We start from the raw sequence: 17,758 nt of genomic DNA, 5'->3' as shown, positions 1-17,758 counted from the left end.
AAATGTGTCTAGATTCATCAAAGCTGAGGATTGTGTTTTGTGAATTGTATCACTTGCGAAATATCTTTACTGTATTGGCAAATGAGAGCAACATCAATAAAATGTCTGGCCATCTGATTTACACTGTTGGCTTTGGTGCTTTTGCATTTGAAAATAACCGTAGTAGGGTATATTGGTCTTAGCGGGGATATTCTAACTGCTGTTTTCAACACAATTGTACACCTTCTCTTGGAAGAAACAATATTTTTCTACAGGGTGTTTATATGGTTTGAACAAAGACCCCTGGCTACTACACGCTTTGGTTATCGCTGGTTCACCCCTTTGTGGGTTTTGAATTGAATTGTCTTCCTTTTCATTGATATAATAGTATTGTGCATTGGGTTCTGATAGAGAGCAGACAGCGGGGACAGATTAAGGAGGGTGCTCTTTGTTGCGTGGGTGTGACTGTCTGTGAGCGCGACTGTGATGGGCTGGTGTATGCTGTGAGTCTAACAGTTGCCTCTCAAATCAAACTGGGAAGCAAAAATGTTGTCGGTTCGTTATATTGAAAGGAAATACATCAATTGAATCGGACTCTGAGTGAAGTCAGAAGAGCAAAGAAATGGTGGCCACCAGCGGGTGCTTCGTGGATTATTATCAGGTTCAAGAAACGACTGAGGCGGCGTCGGGGAGAAAGAGAGAAAGGTGCTGCAGGTCTGGTCTAATGGGGCGAAGCTACGTAGCAACCCTCACAAACTACTGCTGTTACTATTATACACTGTTAACATCATTCTTTCTATTGCCCAATCGTGTTACTAGTTTTAGATTTTCACATCCCTAGAGCTTATCTGTCATGATTATTGATGCGGGGCACCTGAGTCTGCTCCATTGGGGCCAACAGCCGCGGACCCTGATTGGCTGTTGTACGCTTTTTAAACCCCTCCTTCCTGTCAACATTCGTCAGATCTTCTGCGAACCTTCGCTGCACGCAAGGCAAGCTTTTTGACTCCTGACTCTATCCTGCCCTGTTTTCCGTCTGATTCCCGTTGCCGACCTCTTTTCTGAACCACTTTACGTTTTTGCTCCTCCGTCTGGCCATTGACCTGTTTTTTCCTGCTCTCGATATTACCTTCGATCGACGCAGAAGTGGCACTTCCCAGCGATCTGCTACCTGTGACCGACGATCACCGGATGGTGGGTGCAAGCCCTTTCCTCCTTCTAAATAAAGCTGAGTAAAACGAACGCTATTGGGTCCCGTTTCCGTTCCTGGTTTGTGACATTATCTGCTTTTTGTAACCTTGGAGATTAAAACAAAGAAAGGGCTGAGGAGAAGACTAAGAACAGCTTGGATTTTTTTTTCATCTAAAGGATTTTTTTAGTTCATTCCCATTCTCCTTGCAAGATCAAAATTCATTGATGTCTTCTGTGCCTATTATGAGTTTCTACTAAACTATAAAATTATCAGAGAAGAAGAGTTGTGCCTAGATGGTATTTTGTATGGATTTCAAATTCGAAAAGCATGATCAACAATGTGGCAGAACGAGCAGTAGTGTGTTATGACTTAAACACGCTATATGACTGGATAGAGGCATGGAGAGTAAAATGTGCAAAAGGCTCAATAGAATCCCACGGCAAATTAAAAGACTCAGGAGAAAATATGGGGATGAGCAGGTATTGGTGCTTATAAAGGCCATATTTTAATAGGGATGAAAAAAGATCTGAATCTCTGAGGTTTTAAGAGCTTTAGGCAAATTTAAAATTCCTGTTTCTCACTAAAACACAGTCAATGTGGCGTTTTGCACTTCAAAGAGTGCCCCCTTCCCATCTTGTGAAAATGGCTGGGTTCGAGACCGGGTGCAAACATTTGTTTGCCTGGAGAGGAGTGGGTGTCACCAGGTTGTACTTGCCCAAGACACATTACAGGAAATGGTGCCCCTACCACTCCAGTGGTTATAGGATCCAACCAACATATGAGCTTGAGCACTACAGTGCTTTACAGCCCTATGGATATTGGTCTAGAAAAATGTATGGAATATTCCTCATACTTTATAACAAAAGACACTCCCCTCATAATGTGGATCATGTGTAGGATACATAAATTGTTAATTGTGTTTGTGACAGAAAGAGTTTCATTGAGTAGCCAAGAACATGAGCATCACTCGAAAGAGATAGGGAAGCTTGTTCACAAAGACAGACTTCTGTCCTACTCAATCCATATCCCTAATGTCAATAGAAAAGGTCCTGAGGGTGAGTGAGAGCCTCACAGCAGCTCTAATGAGATTGTTCGGAAATTGGGAGAAGGTCCTACAAAGCATGTCCGTCTGATTGATGCGTCCCCAGTTGTTGGCCACGGAGAAGTTGACAAACGTGAAGGACATATGTAAAAACTAAGGAGTACATGATAAACAGATAAACAGAAAATGTGCTTGTTTTCTTGTTTTTTTAATCTTCTTTTTTTTCAAGGTCATTGCAACAAACATCACATGACATTGAATTCATCTTTGTATTTCTTCTTGTATTCCCTCTTGCATCTCTCTCGACGTTCCTCCATTCTTCTCTGGACTCTATTCTGAGCGAGCGCTTCTTCTGCCTCCTCATCCTCGCCCTCCATCTCCATCTCTCCATCGGCTTCAAAGAGTTGTTTGAGTGGCAGACCTCCAGGCACCTGCCTCCTCAAGCGGAATCAAATCAGCCGTCTCACATTGGGTCTCGGTTTGTGTGCGTGTGTGTGCTCATGTAGTCATTTCATATTGCGGTGAAGTGCTCTAAGGCCAGAGGCGAAACGCAACAAGAAAGCTAAACACAAAAGCATAGAACAACAAAATAACCGGATTTGGTTAGTTCCTGAATTTCACTGGAAATGTAAAGCATTCATTTGCCAGCCACTTATCCTCACTTGGGTTGAGGGGGTGCAGCAGGACATCTCACCTGACTTTGGACTGTGGAGAATGGACACCCTGGACTGGTTGCTAGCAAATTTCAGAAAACAGCTACGGACAAGGATTCCCTCACACCCATTCCCAGGGAAATTTTTGACTTGGCAATTAACCTATCTGCAAGTTTTTTGGTACGTGTGAGGAAACTAGAGTGACCGGAGAAAACCCACTCAGGGAAATCATGCAAACTCAACACAGGAAGGCTGGTAGCTGGAACTGAACCAAGGAAGGCAGACAGTGTGGAACCGTTTCTGATGACATCATCTTGTTTTGTTTTTGTAATACTCATTAAAAATGAACTCACCACCCACAATTCCCTTTGTGGTCTGAAGGATTTTAAATTTTATTTTATTGACTATTAGGGATTTAATATAATACAAATTACATTTTGTTGGATGCAGTGGGGATTTTTTCACAGAAGGCTGAAGGTCGCGCCGTTCCAAGTGTAGAGTGTTTTGGCTGGGGAATTTTGATAGCGGGGCGCTGACGAGGGAATTAGGCCTTGTTTTGATAAACGCTTGGCATTGCTATGAGCTGATAAGCTTTCTTGTTGTGAGCCCTTCTTACATGGCGGTGTCTTCCGGCGAGGAGGAGGTGACGTGGGCACCTGACCCAACCCACCCCATGGGGGGGCTTCGTGACGCACCGGTCAGACGAGATGGGGAGTTCCTGGCCCTCCCAGGGGGAGGAGTCAGCCCGCCCCAAGGGGAGTTGCCGATGCCCCGACGTGTAAAAAAAAGAAGAGACAGCAGAGACAGACGGAATCGGAGAACGGGAGATGGGAGGCTCGACAAGACTAATTAGACTAATTCGACAATAATTCGGCAAAATTCGATGAAATTCACTTAAGAAATAATTTAAGAAAATAAATCTGCCCCCGTGTGGAAAAGCCTGTCTCTTGTCAATATGTTTCCCTAAATTAAGAAAACGAGCATGCATTTGTTAGGAGAATAAAGTTTGTGTTTGGTTAATGGAGTCAGAAAACTAATCCGAAAAATTTGGTAAACGCTAAATTTGTAAATAAGTTTTTTTCCCTAACAGGTGCCAAAACAATATTACTAATAGCCAGCAGAAATGTAATTTTTCCGCTGGTATAACCCCTAATCAATGCTTAAGACACATTTGTATTCTAGTTTATGAGTTATGTTGATGTCATACACTTGTTTTCTTGTCCTTGAGGAAGAAGAATGAGAATTGCCTTTAGAGCCATGGAACTGGCATCTAGACCTCATGTGTGCCATCCAGAACCTTCTGCAAATTTTTGGGGCAGAAAGTGGCCATCTAGACACTCTGTTATTACCTATATTCAATATTGTTAATGTCTGTGTATTATTTTAAGACATTTTTACCAAGGTCCAAACATACATTTCCTCCAAACACCAAATGCTTACACCTCTTCAACTGTTATTTTGGGTCAATGTGTAGCAATATTGTCAAACGAAAATAACTGAAGTGTGAGTGTGGAAAGTCTTTCATTTAATTAAAGCCAATGCAGTGACGCTAGTAAATCACTTTAATAAAGGGAAGAGAAAAGCCTTGGAACAAGGCCAGAACAACTGCTATGCAATGTGTGAGTTGGTGTGTGTGCGTGTGTGTGAATTGATCTACACTCCAGAATGGATCTTTCCATAGCACTGGCCCCTGCTCTCACATGGCAGCCAGAATTAGATCTCCTCCCTAGCTGCAGGCATGATGCAGTGTTGCTGCGGGCAAGTTGGCTGCTCTTTGATCAACTGCTCTCACATCGAAACAATCCACTTGAGGCTCTGCATGGAGACTTGATTTTACTTAGATTTTTTTAAACTCCCAAACAAAAAGCCTTGTGAATAACTGACATTCGGTCTATTGTCAGCACTGCCTCTTGCCTTAAACTATAGCTTGTTGTGACCTTAAAAATTGTACGCGTGTGTAACGACCCTCAATCATACGCGACACAAGAGTTCACGTTCACTCGGTTTATTGCCTGCATTCAACAAACAATACAAATATGAAATGAAATGATCTGCATTTTATATAACGCTTTTCAAGTCAAGACTTCCCAAAGCGCTTTTACAATGTGCTTCACATTTCCCAATAGCGGCCGTGCAGCCATGTAAGGGGCTAACCTGCTTATTGGGGGCATTAGGGGTTCAGTGTCTTACCCAAGGACACTTCAACATGTAACATGGAGTATTCGAACTGCGATCTCTTAATCCCAAGACCAGCGTGCTACCTCCTGAGCCACTGCCCCATCTGTGCATGACAGCGTACATCTTCAGCACGAGGTGATAGAGCTGAAGGTATGCCAAGCAAACAACATGCGAGCACATTGATAGTGAAACCTTAATAATGACAATGAACAGAGCTTTTCCACGTACCTGCACTCAATAAACAATACAAATAAGTCAGGGCGTCTGTGCAAGAATGCATACATCTAAAACATTAACAAAAATACAAAGACGGGACGGGCAGCATGGCGGCGCAGTGGTTAGCGCATGTGCAAGCACAGTTCTAAGGTCTTGGGAACCTCCTGTGTGGGTCCTAATCCAGCTACCGAACTTCCTGTGCGGAGTTTGTATGTTCTACCCGTACTTGCGTGGGTTTCCTCCGGGCATTCCGGTTTCCTCCCACATTCTAGAGACATGCATTTCAGGTGGATTGGCCGGTCCAAATTGTCCCTAGGTGTGAAGCGAGCGAGTTGTCTGTCCCTGTGTGCCCTGCGATTGGCTGGCAACCAGTTCAGCGTGTCCCCTGCCCACTGCCCGATGATTGCTGGGATGGGCCCCAGGTAGCCCGCGACCCTACTGAGGATAAGCGGTGCAGCTAATGAGATGAGATGAGATGAGATGAGACAAAAAGGGGACATCACTCAACATGCCGCACATAGTGGCGTGGTTGCATTGAAACATGTTGCATCACAGTGAGCATCATTTAGCACAACTTAAATACATGTATATACAAAAATAGTTTGTGAAAGCAGCTCATATATTTAGTAAGATATGAACTTTTACCCAAACCTATATTGGGCACAGCTTACCTTCAGCACGAGGTGATAAAGCTGAAGGTACGGCAAGCGCAGAAGCCCAGAAAGTGCCAAACGAAAAAGACAGTCGCACACGCCCATGGCTTAACAAATTAATGCGGTACCAGAGTTTTAACAGTAATGCAACAAAAACACAGATTTTGTGAGAATTAAAAAAAACTCAAAACAATCAAATTTCAACTCTGTTACACGTGACTAAAAAAGAATGGTGAAATGTTTAAAACATTGTACTGGTCAATTTTGTAAATCTATTGTAAAATCATGATAAAGAAGTCAGAACTAAATGTTACTTTTACATACCTGTTAACCTCCACGGCTCCATGCTTGTACAAACTGTCGTATTTCCCCGTACAAAATACAAAATAATCGTAAACCTTTTTTTTCCGGAATGATGCATGATGGGAAATCCCCAGGCGGCAGACGCATGCGCACATTAGCATCAAACCGCTCGCTTCGTTTGCAACGAAAAAAACGATACTGAGATAGAGGCTTCCGCAGCGAACTCCTTTAACTTGATTGATTTGCCGTTTCGTGATAGTTGGTGTATACTGGATGGTACCCAAATTGATAAATTTGCGTTTTTCCGTATAGATTTCCTTGTACGCCGTACTCGCCTTAAAATGTATAAAAAACGTACTGAATTTTTGGACTGTGGACTTTAATGAAGGACATTGTGGCTGTTGAACTGTGGTTGTTGAACTGAGTTCAGCCTCGATCTTTGATTTTTGCAATCCGGAGATGGAATAAGAGCTTGCTCTGTCCACTCCACGCATCGGCCCGGTATTGCAGTACCTCCGGGAACGGTGCATTCGCAATGATCGCAGCAAGGCTTTAAGGCTAGGACCTTAGCTTGGCCTTTTGGCTGAGAGTAAGTGTCCCGACCCCTAGGCTTTGTAGCGTATTATGAACTGACCGATAACGGATAATGGATAATGAATAAAGAAGATAGAACAATAACCCTTAAAAACCCCAAACCCTACTTTGTACGGCAAAACCGTACAGGTTGACAGGTATGCTTTTGCTTAAAGCTGCGGTCTGGGATTTGAAATTGTGTAACTCTCTGCTGCCACCTCCTGGCTTTGTGTGATTGCAGCATCAGTCAGAACATTCAGATCATTTATGAGTATGTAGCATCTATTAAACGGGCTCAAATAAATTCTTCTTTTTCATGTTTTTGTGGGCTTGGTAAGCGGTTTCGATTGTATTTGAAAATGGCCTTTCAAACTTGTCTATTTTTTTTTTGCTACCACCAAGAAACAACTGCGAGACAGACAAAAAGGTCACTCCCCCACCCCATTGGGCACAACACCGTCCCCTAGTGGGAACACTACAACACTATTTCAACTCCCAGGGTACATTGCGGCAATTTCCCAGAATCCTCTAAACCTCAGCCAAGCCGAGCTCCATCGGTCAAGATGGCGGACAGACCAGGTTAGCACTGTTTGTCCTCTGCGTTTATATTCACACTCGTGGCAGTTTTGAGCGCGTTATTAACCAAATAATTTTACCTATATGCTCATTTAACGTGTTTGGTAACCGAACGTGGAAGTTTTGTTTATGTTTGTTTGCTGAAAGGCCGCATAGAATCCTCAACGAATCCTGTCAAGGACTTTTGTCATTGCTAATTCTGTCTTGTGCATATGGGGTTTGATATTTGAGTAGTCACAACAATCTTATATACACACTTTCTGGGGTAAGTGTTGCTAGTCTGTTTAATTCGACAAGGTGTTATCTCTAAGTTCAGACTACTATAAGGTGTTAGTGATTTGAAAGGCATTTGGGGGGCGAAGGGGTTTTCAGCTAATATTTGGTCAGTGGGAAACGCGATAGTTTAATCATTAAAATAGGTTTTATGCCATCGTGCATTAAAAAAAATAATGAACTAGGCTGTCATATTTGCAGAAGTGTTTTTAGAAATGATTTCTATTAGACCCTTTCATTAGGCATGTCCCAAGATGTTTGTTCTACAAAGATTCGATTCCGAAACGAGACTGGTCATTTTGCTTGTGGGAAAGCTGGCAATGCCATTGTCGGGCATCAAAATCTCAGGAGAAATACACTATTAAGACTAATGGGGTGACCTAACTGAACCGTATTGATCCAGGTTAAAGAGACATTTCCCATAGTGAATCGGGTGTTCGAGGTGGTGCGTTTGAATCAAAATCTGTTTAGTTCACGCGGGCAGGAGTACTGTATTAGTGTGTAACGCGCATTAATTTCATCTCATTAACAAATTATTTGTTCACGGTACTAGACAAATGCAGGGTTCCCGCAGATACTTAGTCTTTAAAGGCATTAAATACATTAGTGGAAAGAAAAGGCTTTGAACACATTTAAGATTAGTTTCTTTGAACTAAAAGATTAACATTTATCAATTGTCTTTTTTAATAATCGACCGATTTACTAATAGAACTATCAAACATGATGTGGTTTCAGTCGGGCCTTCAAAGCAGTCTGCAACCTGCGACGGACGTTTACTTTGGACCATGCCCTGAAAGTGGACATAACATTAGAAGGGGCTGTCCGACCGTTTTTCGGTAAAAGCTGTGCCAGGTCATGTGTTCAGGGTACCAAGTATTGTGTTCAAGATTTTTTTTCAATTGTGTGTATGTTTTGCTTTGTCGCTTTGGTCTTAAATTTAATTTCTAAAGGCATTGAAAAAGTTTTAAACTTAACTTTTCAAAGCTGTGGGAACCCTGAAATGCTAAGAAAGCCGCCCCTAATAATATAAATGCAAAAAAGCATGACAAGGAAAACAACTCTGATGAATCAGACTTTGAAGACATGAAATTAATGCATAGTAAACTTTGTTGGTATTGTGTTCATAGTTGTGAATAAAAATCATTTGAATCATGGCCGCATGTATCTAACAATGTTATTCACTTTCAATGTTGATGCTGAGGAAAAAGTCAACATTTTATACTTGATTTTTAAAAAAAATAAATCAGGGGTGCATGTTATACACAAATACAGTATTTCCTCCACTCTATTTTTTTAAGCCTGCATGCATTTTAATGCCAGTATTGGTGATTCAAACTGACCTGGGAGCAGAATTTTAAGTGATTGTGCAATTACTCTAATAGTTCCCATTGCTGAGAAGCGTTTGATGGATGTCAAACTGGGCGAGCTTGGCAACTGGCTTGGAGCGCGAGACTTCACCCCCAAAGGCATCTTCTCTGCCGTCCGCAGAGGTGAGGAAACAAACTAAGATGACAAAGGTTTTTTCGCTTTAGGTGCTCAGTATATTTTTCACCTCATCCAGGTCACGACAGATATTACAACAAGTACATTAACGTGAAGAAGGGAGGCATCGGCGGTGTTGCCATGCTGCTCACTGGCTATATGGTCATCAGCTATTTGTATCACTTCGACCACCTAAGTAAGAGATTTCAGTGTACCTTTTGACAATAGAATGTTTTTGTGACCCATTGTGGAATAAAACTGATATAACAGAGATTGTCGCGTCATCTTCGTTTTTAATTTGTTTGTCGCTTTCTTTGCAGAACATGATCGCTGGAGGAAGTACCACTAACAATTGGTACCAAGCCCCAAGGGATGGACTATTTAGCACCTCCTATTTGCCTCATCTGGCTTTGTTATCTGACCATTGCGACCAATAAACAATATTAAATGTCAAATGTGGATTTGTGACAAAATCATTACAGGGTGCGAATTTTTTTTTCCCACATTATCAATTTATAACACTAAACGGACATAAAGCCAATTTCTCCAGAATTCGGTGTGAATCATGTATTTAGCAGAGCCAGCACTATACCTGATTTCTGAACTGTGTGGAATGGGGTGTGATAATTTTCTTAATACATATCAGACACAACTTACACAAATAACGCACAATTTCAGTTGTATTTTTTGTCTTCAAAAATTCTACTCAAGTACAACACAAGCAAATCATTTGTCCCCTCAACACAGTAAGTACAAAAGGCAAGGATACAAACAGAAGCAAGACAAATCTTGTGCTGATGGATGAGTTAATTGGCCAGACAAAATATATATTGGGTTCATTTCCTTTGAAAGATCCACCTGTAAAATGTCTCTTGGCTTAATTCACCAGCTTGTAAATCACTGCCCACTCAAGAATGCAAGATGGCCCTTGTTACACTTGTTAGCGTAGTGACCCTTTTCTCCGCACTGCAAACACACAAAAAATAGACAATAGGAAGAACTTGCTTTTCTGTTGAAAACTAATATGCTCATAATGCCAACTTTTCTACCCCACTACAAGAATCACCTTGAAGCAGGTGACCTGGTCCAAGGGCCGAGGCCCCCTGTTGGAAATGAGATGATTCTGTTGAAAGGCAGGGAAAGAATTGTTATGCGTCCTCTGGCCCGGGCTGACGTTGTTCAGATGGATGACTGAAAATGAGGAGCGTGTTCCCATAGGCCCCGTCTGCAGAAATGTAAGAGAGGACAAATGATTTGTGATCGGCAGACTACTCCCAACATGAGCGTGGGCGCCGTCATTGTCACTGAGACCAATAAGCTGATGTCTCACCTTTGACTGATTTTGGTTTTGTAGTGGCAGAGGAGGTTGGTCTTGGGTTCCCATTGGCAACTCAAAACGAGGGCTAAGACAAAAACAGGTTAAGAGTTGTGCATAACTGCACTTATGATTTTCGACTGAGTCAAATATGACTGCATACTCGATACATACTGCATAAATTTACAAGATTTTCCTTCTGGACAGAAGCCCACCAGGTAGTTGACACATATCACCCTTCTTGTGTGTCTATGTCGACAATCGGGACCTGAAAGTGCACAGGATTGAAGCATTGCAATTGGTCTTGCGAGTGTACATACATGTATACGCATGTAGCAAAATAACCGCTCGCATTTCTACAGAAAAAGCTTTCATTTAGGATGTGAAGGTCTAAAACCATTCCCAAAAGCTAACAAAATCATGTGTATAAACTTATCCCTGTTTTTCCCCAAGCATTACTATGCAATTGTTTTTTGGCCTCTTCATCTTTTTTCTCGTCAAAGTCTTACCCTGGGGTGCCATGTCAAACCTCGGAGCATACAATGTTTCAGAATGTTGATCGATGAAAAAGACAATTCTAAATTCTAAAACTATACTAACGGGAATTATTTTATACCTTAAGGGATGCAGTTAGCCGAAAACTATCAACATTTTGTTTGTAATTGAAATCAAAAACAGGTAAAAATCAACTATTTCAGTTTTAAAGATGCTGACAGGAATTTGAAAATGTTCTACTTGCTGATGCAATCTTCTGGCTTAAATCATCTTTGCTGCTTGTGTGGCAGTGCATTTCTTGGACACACTCGAATAAACTCTGGTCGGGTGCAAACAACTAAAAGCAAAATGATTTACTAATTTGAATTTTGACGTGATTTGAAGGCTCATCCCTAAACAAGGTTGACCATATTTTGTGACAAGTATTCTTATAGTATTGTCCTGAATAATCAGTAAACAAATACCTAAAAAAGGAATTTATTTTTTATCCAAAAGCTTTTGTCCCCTTTTACTCAAATGAATAATAGCTACTAAAATCATAACTTTGGCTACTAATTATCTGTGGAGAATGGGTTTATAATCTGGTGCCCGTGGGCATCAGGTAGCCCCCTAAGAACACCTGAGTAGCCCTCAGACAGGTTGTGAAACAAGCTCACCAGGGATGGGCGATTGTAAATTTCTTGGAAATTTGATTTCCAACTAGCATGATGTTTTAATGGTTGGTTGAGCATATTTCAATTAGGCTCCTAACAATCACAACCTGGTAAACGTGATAAGTTGTCATTTTAGAAATGCATATCACACCATTAGTCATTTGTGCCAGGAACTAAAAATAGCTCTCAGCTTCAAAAAGGTTGGTGGCCCCTATTGTCTAGTATCACTTTTGTCACTAGATATGAAACACATTGCAAATTGACAAAACAAGTTCTGATTTTGAATCCTGACATAATGGCACTTTTTAAAATCAGGATTTATCATTAAACCTAGAGGACACAAATTAACCTATAAGCAACTGGCACTAAAACAATTGTTTAAGTCATAAACTAATTTTACAAGCCCTTTGGAAAATGAGTCCTAATTGTACAGCATGAAACATAAAATTATGTGCATTTATGTCACTGGCAGGAGGATTGTCCAAAGCTTTTATTTTTAGCTAAATAAACAATCGACCAGTCTAAACATAGAAAATAGAGAACGTGAATGTTATATTGTTTGGCAGCGTTACCCAAAAACACCTTTGTTTTACTAGGACACTTGTATTCACTTCAAATCTCTTTAATTTCAATGATTAGACACTCACTCGCAGCAATGTTAAATTGCTTGTGAGCTGTCTGCACACAAGAAAATTGATATTTTTTGTGAGAGGCTGCATGAAAAACCTACCGTGTTTGCAGAAGCCTCGGTCATACCAGGGACAATCCTTGATCTTGGACTCAGGATCAATGTGCAAGAACGGACATTCTTTGTTACTACACTCACCTAAGGAAAGTGAAAAACAATAGAGTAAAATTAAATCACTGGGGCTTTAAAAAAAACAACAATAGGTCCAGTGAACACACCAAACTTGGAGTAAAAATAGCATTCAGGCATCTTAGTCATGTCATATTCGTGAAGAAACTCGCACTGGTCTCCTTTCTTGCAAAGTCCTCTGAGCCAGTGCTTACACACTACTGTCTTCTCTCCACTGATGTGGCGGAAAGGACACATCCCACCTAGAAATGAAACAAACAGACATTAAATAGGTAATATTGCACTGGCTTTTACATATATGTGAAGAAAAACAGGTTGTTGTTTGGCTTATTAAAGTCAGTGTGTATTTATCCACTAAATGCCGCACAACCGAAAATCAATGTTCATAGGTACAAGGAAGAAAAAGTACGGAGGCTCAAAGTCACCAAACTGCACCATTTTTTTCTTATTTGCCTAGCCTTTCACAAGATTTTTGCAAAGATGGCTGACAATTATGTCGGCTGCCTCTACGTGAGGCTCATGTTATGCCAAATAAATGCAAATTTCTCAACCTAAGAGTATTTTGAAAAAGGCATGTCTATGTAATACATTGTGTACTTTTATTTATTTATTTATTCATATATATATATATATATATATATATATATATATATATATACTGGACTGTCTCAGAAAATTAGAATATTGTGATAAAGTTCTTTATTTTCTGTAATGCAATTAAAAAAACAAAAATGTCATACATTCTGGATTCATTACACATCAACTAAACTATTTCAAGCTTTTTATTATTTGAATATTGCTGATTTTGGCTTACAGCTGAAAAAAACTCAAAAATCCTATCTCAAAATATTAGAATACTTCCTCAGACCAAGTAAAAAAAATAATTTTATAACAGCAAAACTAAATCAAACATTTGAAAATGTCCATTGATGCACTCAGTACTTGGTTGGGAATCATTTTGCACGGATTACTGTATCAATCCGGCGTGGCATGGAGGCAATCAGCCTGTGGCATTGCTGAGGTGTTATTGATGCCCAGGATGCTTCGATAGCGGCCTTCAGCTCATTTGCATTTATAGGTCTGGTGTCTTTCATCTTCTTCTTAACTATACCCCACAAATTCTCAATGGGGTTCAGGTCAGGGGAATTAGCAGGCCAATCAAGGACAGTGATGCCATGGTCAGTGCACCAGTTACTGGTGGTTTTGGCACTGTGGGCAGGTGCCAGATCATGCTGGAAAATGAAATCCTCATCTCCATAGAGCTTTTCAGCAGATGGAAGCATGTAGTGCTCTAAAATCTCTTGGTACACAGTTGCATTTACTCTGGACTTGATGAAACACAGTGGACCAACACCAGCAGCTGACATGGCTCCCTAAACCATTGCTGACTGTGGGAACTTCACACTGGATTTCAAGCAACTTGGATTTTGCTCTTCTCCAGCCTTTCTCCAGACTCTGGCGCCTTGACTTCCAAATGAAATGCAAAACTTGCTTTCGTCTGAAAAGAGGACTTTGGACCACTCTGCAACTGTCCAGTGCTTCTTCTCCATAGCCCAAGTCAGACGCTTCTTCCGTTGTCTTGAGTTCAGAAGTGGCTTGACCATGGGAATACGGCTATTGTAGCCCATTTCCCGGACACGTCTGTGAACTGTGGCTTTTGATACCTGGACTCCAGCTTCAGCCCACTGTCTTTGAAGCTCCCTCAAATTCTGGAAGCGGCTCTTCTTCACAATTTTGTTAAGGTTGTCATCTCTCTTGGTTGTGCAGCGTTTCCGGCCACATTTTTCCCTTCCAACAGACTTTTTGTGGATATGCTTTGAAACTGCACTCTGTGAACAGCCTGCTCTTTGAGAAATTTCTTTTTGTGTCTTACCCTCCTGATGGGGGGTATCAATGATGGTCCTCTGGACAGCAGTCAGATCAGCAGTCTTCCCCATACTTGTGATTTAGTTTACTGAACCAAGCTGAGTGTTTTTAAGGCTCAGGAAACCCTCGCAAGGTGTTTCGAGTTAATTAGATGATTCAGGTGATTAGTTGAATAGCCTACTTGTATACTTTTTCATGATATTCTAATATTTTGAGATAGGATTTTTGAGTTTTCTTAAGCTGTAAGCCAAATTCAGCAATATTAAAATAATAAAAGGCTTGAAATAGTTCAGTTGATGTGTAATGAATCCAGAATGTATGACATTTTTGTTTTTTTAATTGCATTACAGAAAATAAAGAACTTTATCACAATATTCTAATTTTCTGAGACAGTCCAGTATATGTATACCCAAGTTTTTTTTCAACCACAAAGGGTTCATGAATCCACTTAGGTCGTAAGGGCACCACTTCCTGTGGTGTCTCTTGGACAAGTACAGCTTGGCGCCACTCATCCCTGTCCAAGTTATTTTTTGGGGTAGGGGGTTGTGGTTTCCATGGTTACCAGTAACAGGACCAGCTTCCTGATCTGTCTCAGATAAGGCATCTTCCTCATCTGGTTGCTGTTGTTTTTCAGTGTAAAGCGTAATTCCGAACTGAACATTGACAGGCAGCGGTGTACCGATACTAGATACTTTATCACTGAGGAAAAATCATTTGGTTTTGAAATTTAGAGTAGGCATGTTTTGTTTCTATTCATTTCTTGCAATATGCATTGCATCACTTGCGTTCTTCATATTTAACTATCTATTTTTTAAAATGGAACCATTAAATTAATCCATTCATTTAAATATAGAAAAAAAAAAGAAACACACACACTGTCCAGTATCCTGGCTTACTTATCACGGTTTCGCTATTTCCTGGATTTTGTTTTGTGCCTCATGTTCTGCATTCGGATTGGAGGAAGATGCTTTCTATCACCAACAAAGTTGCACTTCTCAACCCACCAAACTTGATGTGAAAATGTTAGATAAGGAAAAAATAAAGGTTTCTGTAGGAGAGAACCATAAGGTAAATGCAGTTTTCCATTAAGCCTTCATGATTGCGGCAAAGTATCATGTTATTATTCCCTACACTTGTACAATAAGCGAGATTATTTATAAAATTGTAATTTGACAGTACTTAAGTTTTTTTTTTTTTAAGTTCATAATGTACAGTACTTTTCTTTGCTCAAGGTGGGGTGTGTCATTTGAGTTGTCCTTAAAAATTTGAAAGTTAAATATTTTCTCTATTAAGTATGTGTTAACAATGCCCAACACAGTTCAAATAGCCCTTATGCTTTATTTTCCATTGTACCCATCTGTTTTTTTCTTTCTTTTATCAGACCTGTTTGTGGTGTAATACATTAGGTTTGAGTAAATGGGGCTTGGGGTGTGTGCGGAAGAGACGTGATACTCGTCCCTGCAGGGTTTTAAAAGAACATATATTTCTATTTGTCTTTGAAGCATAAAAATGGTGAAAGTAAATAAAGGCCTGCAGCAACTTAAGTTCAAACGCCAGCCCAAACCCAGGTAAATCATAAAGGCTGCCTAGGGCATCAATCATGACTTTAAGCCAGTGGATGGCGGGAAAGAGTATGTTTTCAAATCCCACAACCCAAATCTAAACAAAAACACGAGCCAGTAAATTGTCTTGGTAATTGAATGACGTATAATTAAACGAATAAGTTTCTACTCTGCGATTTTGAATATCGCGGGACGTTTTTGGAACGCTAACCCCGCGAAAAACGATGGATTACTGTGTACGAAACGCAAGATCCTTTACCGGAGAAAGAGCATTTAATGTCACAAAAGCAAAAAGAAGTAACATAATCACCACAAAGTTTGTTTTTTTAAGTATAAAAAAGAAAGTTGCTTAATTATATACACTGTCCCTTGAAACAAACCATTGTTTGCATACCTGTCAACCTCCACGGCTCCATGCCCTTACAAACTCGTATTTTCCCTTAAAAAATGATCTTACACCATATTTTTCAAACGTGTTTATTTATGTAGTTTAACATGTTATATTGTACATGTGTTTCATTATATCATATACATTATTACCATTTTGTTGTGAGATCCTGAGTTGCTCGACATGAATAAGGTTTATTATAAAAAAAGTTCAAAAATTAAGTAGCTTGGACGTTCACTGTAGAAGGAAAAAATACATGCAAATATAATTAAGTACATACAATATATAATACATTTTCTTATTCAAATTATAAATTTATTTTCTGCATTGAATTACTGTTGGTAATATCCTGATTAAAGGGATAACCACAAACCTGTCTTTTTTCATTTTCTCATTTTACACTTCCTTTTTTTCTTAACTTCTTTATACAACATAATTCGTAATATAATGCACCAAAGCAAGTGAGTCGTTTGAGAGCCGGCTCTCTTTGATGAGTTGAGCTGAAAAAGCCCGTTCTCTAAAAAGAGACGGACTTTCTTTCACTACACCAAACCGCTCACTTCGTTTGCAACGAAAAAAATGATACCGAGATAGAGGCTTCCGCGGCGAACTTGTTTGACTTGATTGATTTGCCGTTTCGTGATAGTCGGTGTATACCGGATGCTACCCATCATTGACAAATTTGCGTTTTTCCGTACAGATTTTCCTGTACGTCGTACACGTCTTAAAATGCATAATAAACGTACTTTGTACGGCAAAACCGTACAGGTTGACGGGTATGTGTTTGTACCTTTTAAGCACGCAGCCCTCATGAAGAACTCACACACAGCGGAGCCGGATTCTAAGGATGGGAAAAGTGACACTAATTAAAGACAAACGATCCAAAGGGAAGGTAATTCTTCGTGAGATTCGAGTGTCCTGGATCACAAGACCACCTTTACTTAGCAGGTAGCTAGCATGACCGGAGAACACTTTCTATATTGGGGGGATGAAAGCACTTACTGTCCATGCCGGGGAAGGGCAGAGGCTGAGCCCCGAGCTGTTGCTCTACAGCAAGCTCAAGATCGAACTTGATGTGGTCCGCGCTAGCTAGTATATCCTGCATGATTGAAGGCGACGATTTAGCCGAAACCCGCAATGAAATGAAACGTAAATGATAGCAAAGTACTTTAGCGATATTTAGCCAGTCATTTTTCTCCCCCTCCCGGCTACCAACTAAAGGCAAGCTAAGCTAGCGCTTAGCTTCAACACATTAAGTAATTTCACCTAACTAAGCGCAACACATGAACCGTGACTAGTTTGTAAATTTGTTTTTGTCACGGAACATTTTCCAGTGTAGCATATGCGGCGCGCAAAAGAACCTTTGACCCAAGGAACGTCATTTCCGCTTCCTTCTTGGTACTTCTCCTTTGTCTGAGTCGCTTTCCAAATAGAGTCTATGCTCTTTAGCGCTACCCACAACATGAGATAATATCACAGAAGTAAATGGGAAATGGACTGCATTTTATATTGACCCTTTGCACGTGACGTCACGTCGCCTTC

General features: G+C 40.4%; 2 protein-coding genes and 1 pseudogene across 2 annotated transcripts; 2 read left to right on the top strand and 1 right to left on the bottom strand.

Moving 5' to 3' along the window:
* Positions 1–6,614: 6,614 nt before the first annotated feature.
* Positions 6,615–6,751, top strand: LOC148374163 (U2 spliceosomal RNA; annotated as a pseudogene).
* Positions 6,752–7,247: 496 nt separating this feature from the next.
* On the top strand, positions 7,248–9,575 carry atp5mf (ATP synthase membrane subunit f). The gene is made up of 4 exons (XM_088333195.1): positions 7,248–7,368; positions 9,021–9,128; positions 9,200–9,316; positions 9,441–9,575. The coding sequence occupies exons 1-4, from the start codon at positions 7,353–7,355 to the stop codon at positions 9,467–9,469; spliced, it is 270 nt and encodes an 89-aa protein (XP_088189321.1). The 5' UTR covers positions 7,248–7,352; the 3' UTR covers positions 9,470–9,575.
* A 207-nt stretch (positions 9,576–9,782) lies between these two features.
* cpsf4 (cleavage and polyadenylation specific factor 4) lies at positions 9,783–17,647 on the bottom strand. Its single transcript, XM_088333185.1, has 8 exons — positions 17,219–17,647; positions 17,007–17,057; positions 12,490–12,642; positions 12,314–12,409; positions 10,610–10,703; positions 10,451–10,523; positions 10,187–10,345; positions 9,783–10,086 (listed from the first exon to the last, which is right to left on the bottom strand). Exons 1-8 carry the CDS (start codon positions 17,319–17,321, stop codon positions 10,018–10,020), a joined length of 798 nt encoding a protein of 265 aa, XP_088189311.1. The 5' UTR covers positions 17,322–17,647; the 3' UTR covers positions 9,783–10,017.
* Between the last annotated feature and the right edge of the window lie 111 nt (positions 17,648–17,758).

This window comes from Urocampus carinirostris, chromosome 1, assembly GCF_059441175.1.
Source record: "Urocampus carinirostris isolate Australia breed hairy pipefish chromosome 1, RoL_Ucar_1.0, whole genome shotgun sequence".
Taxonomy (NCBI): Eukaryota; Metazoa; Chordata; class Actinopteri; order Syngnathiformes; family Syngnathidae; genus Urocampus; species Urocampus carinirostris.
The sequence above is the reverse complement of the archived record's forward strand: the minus strand, read 5'-3'. Positions and strand labels throughout refer to the sequence as shown.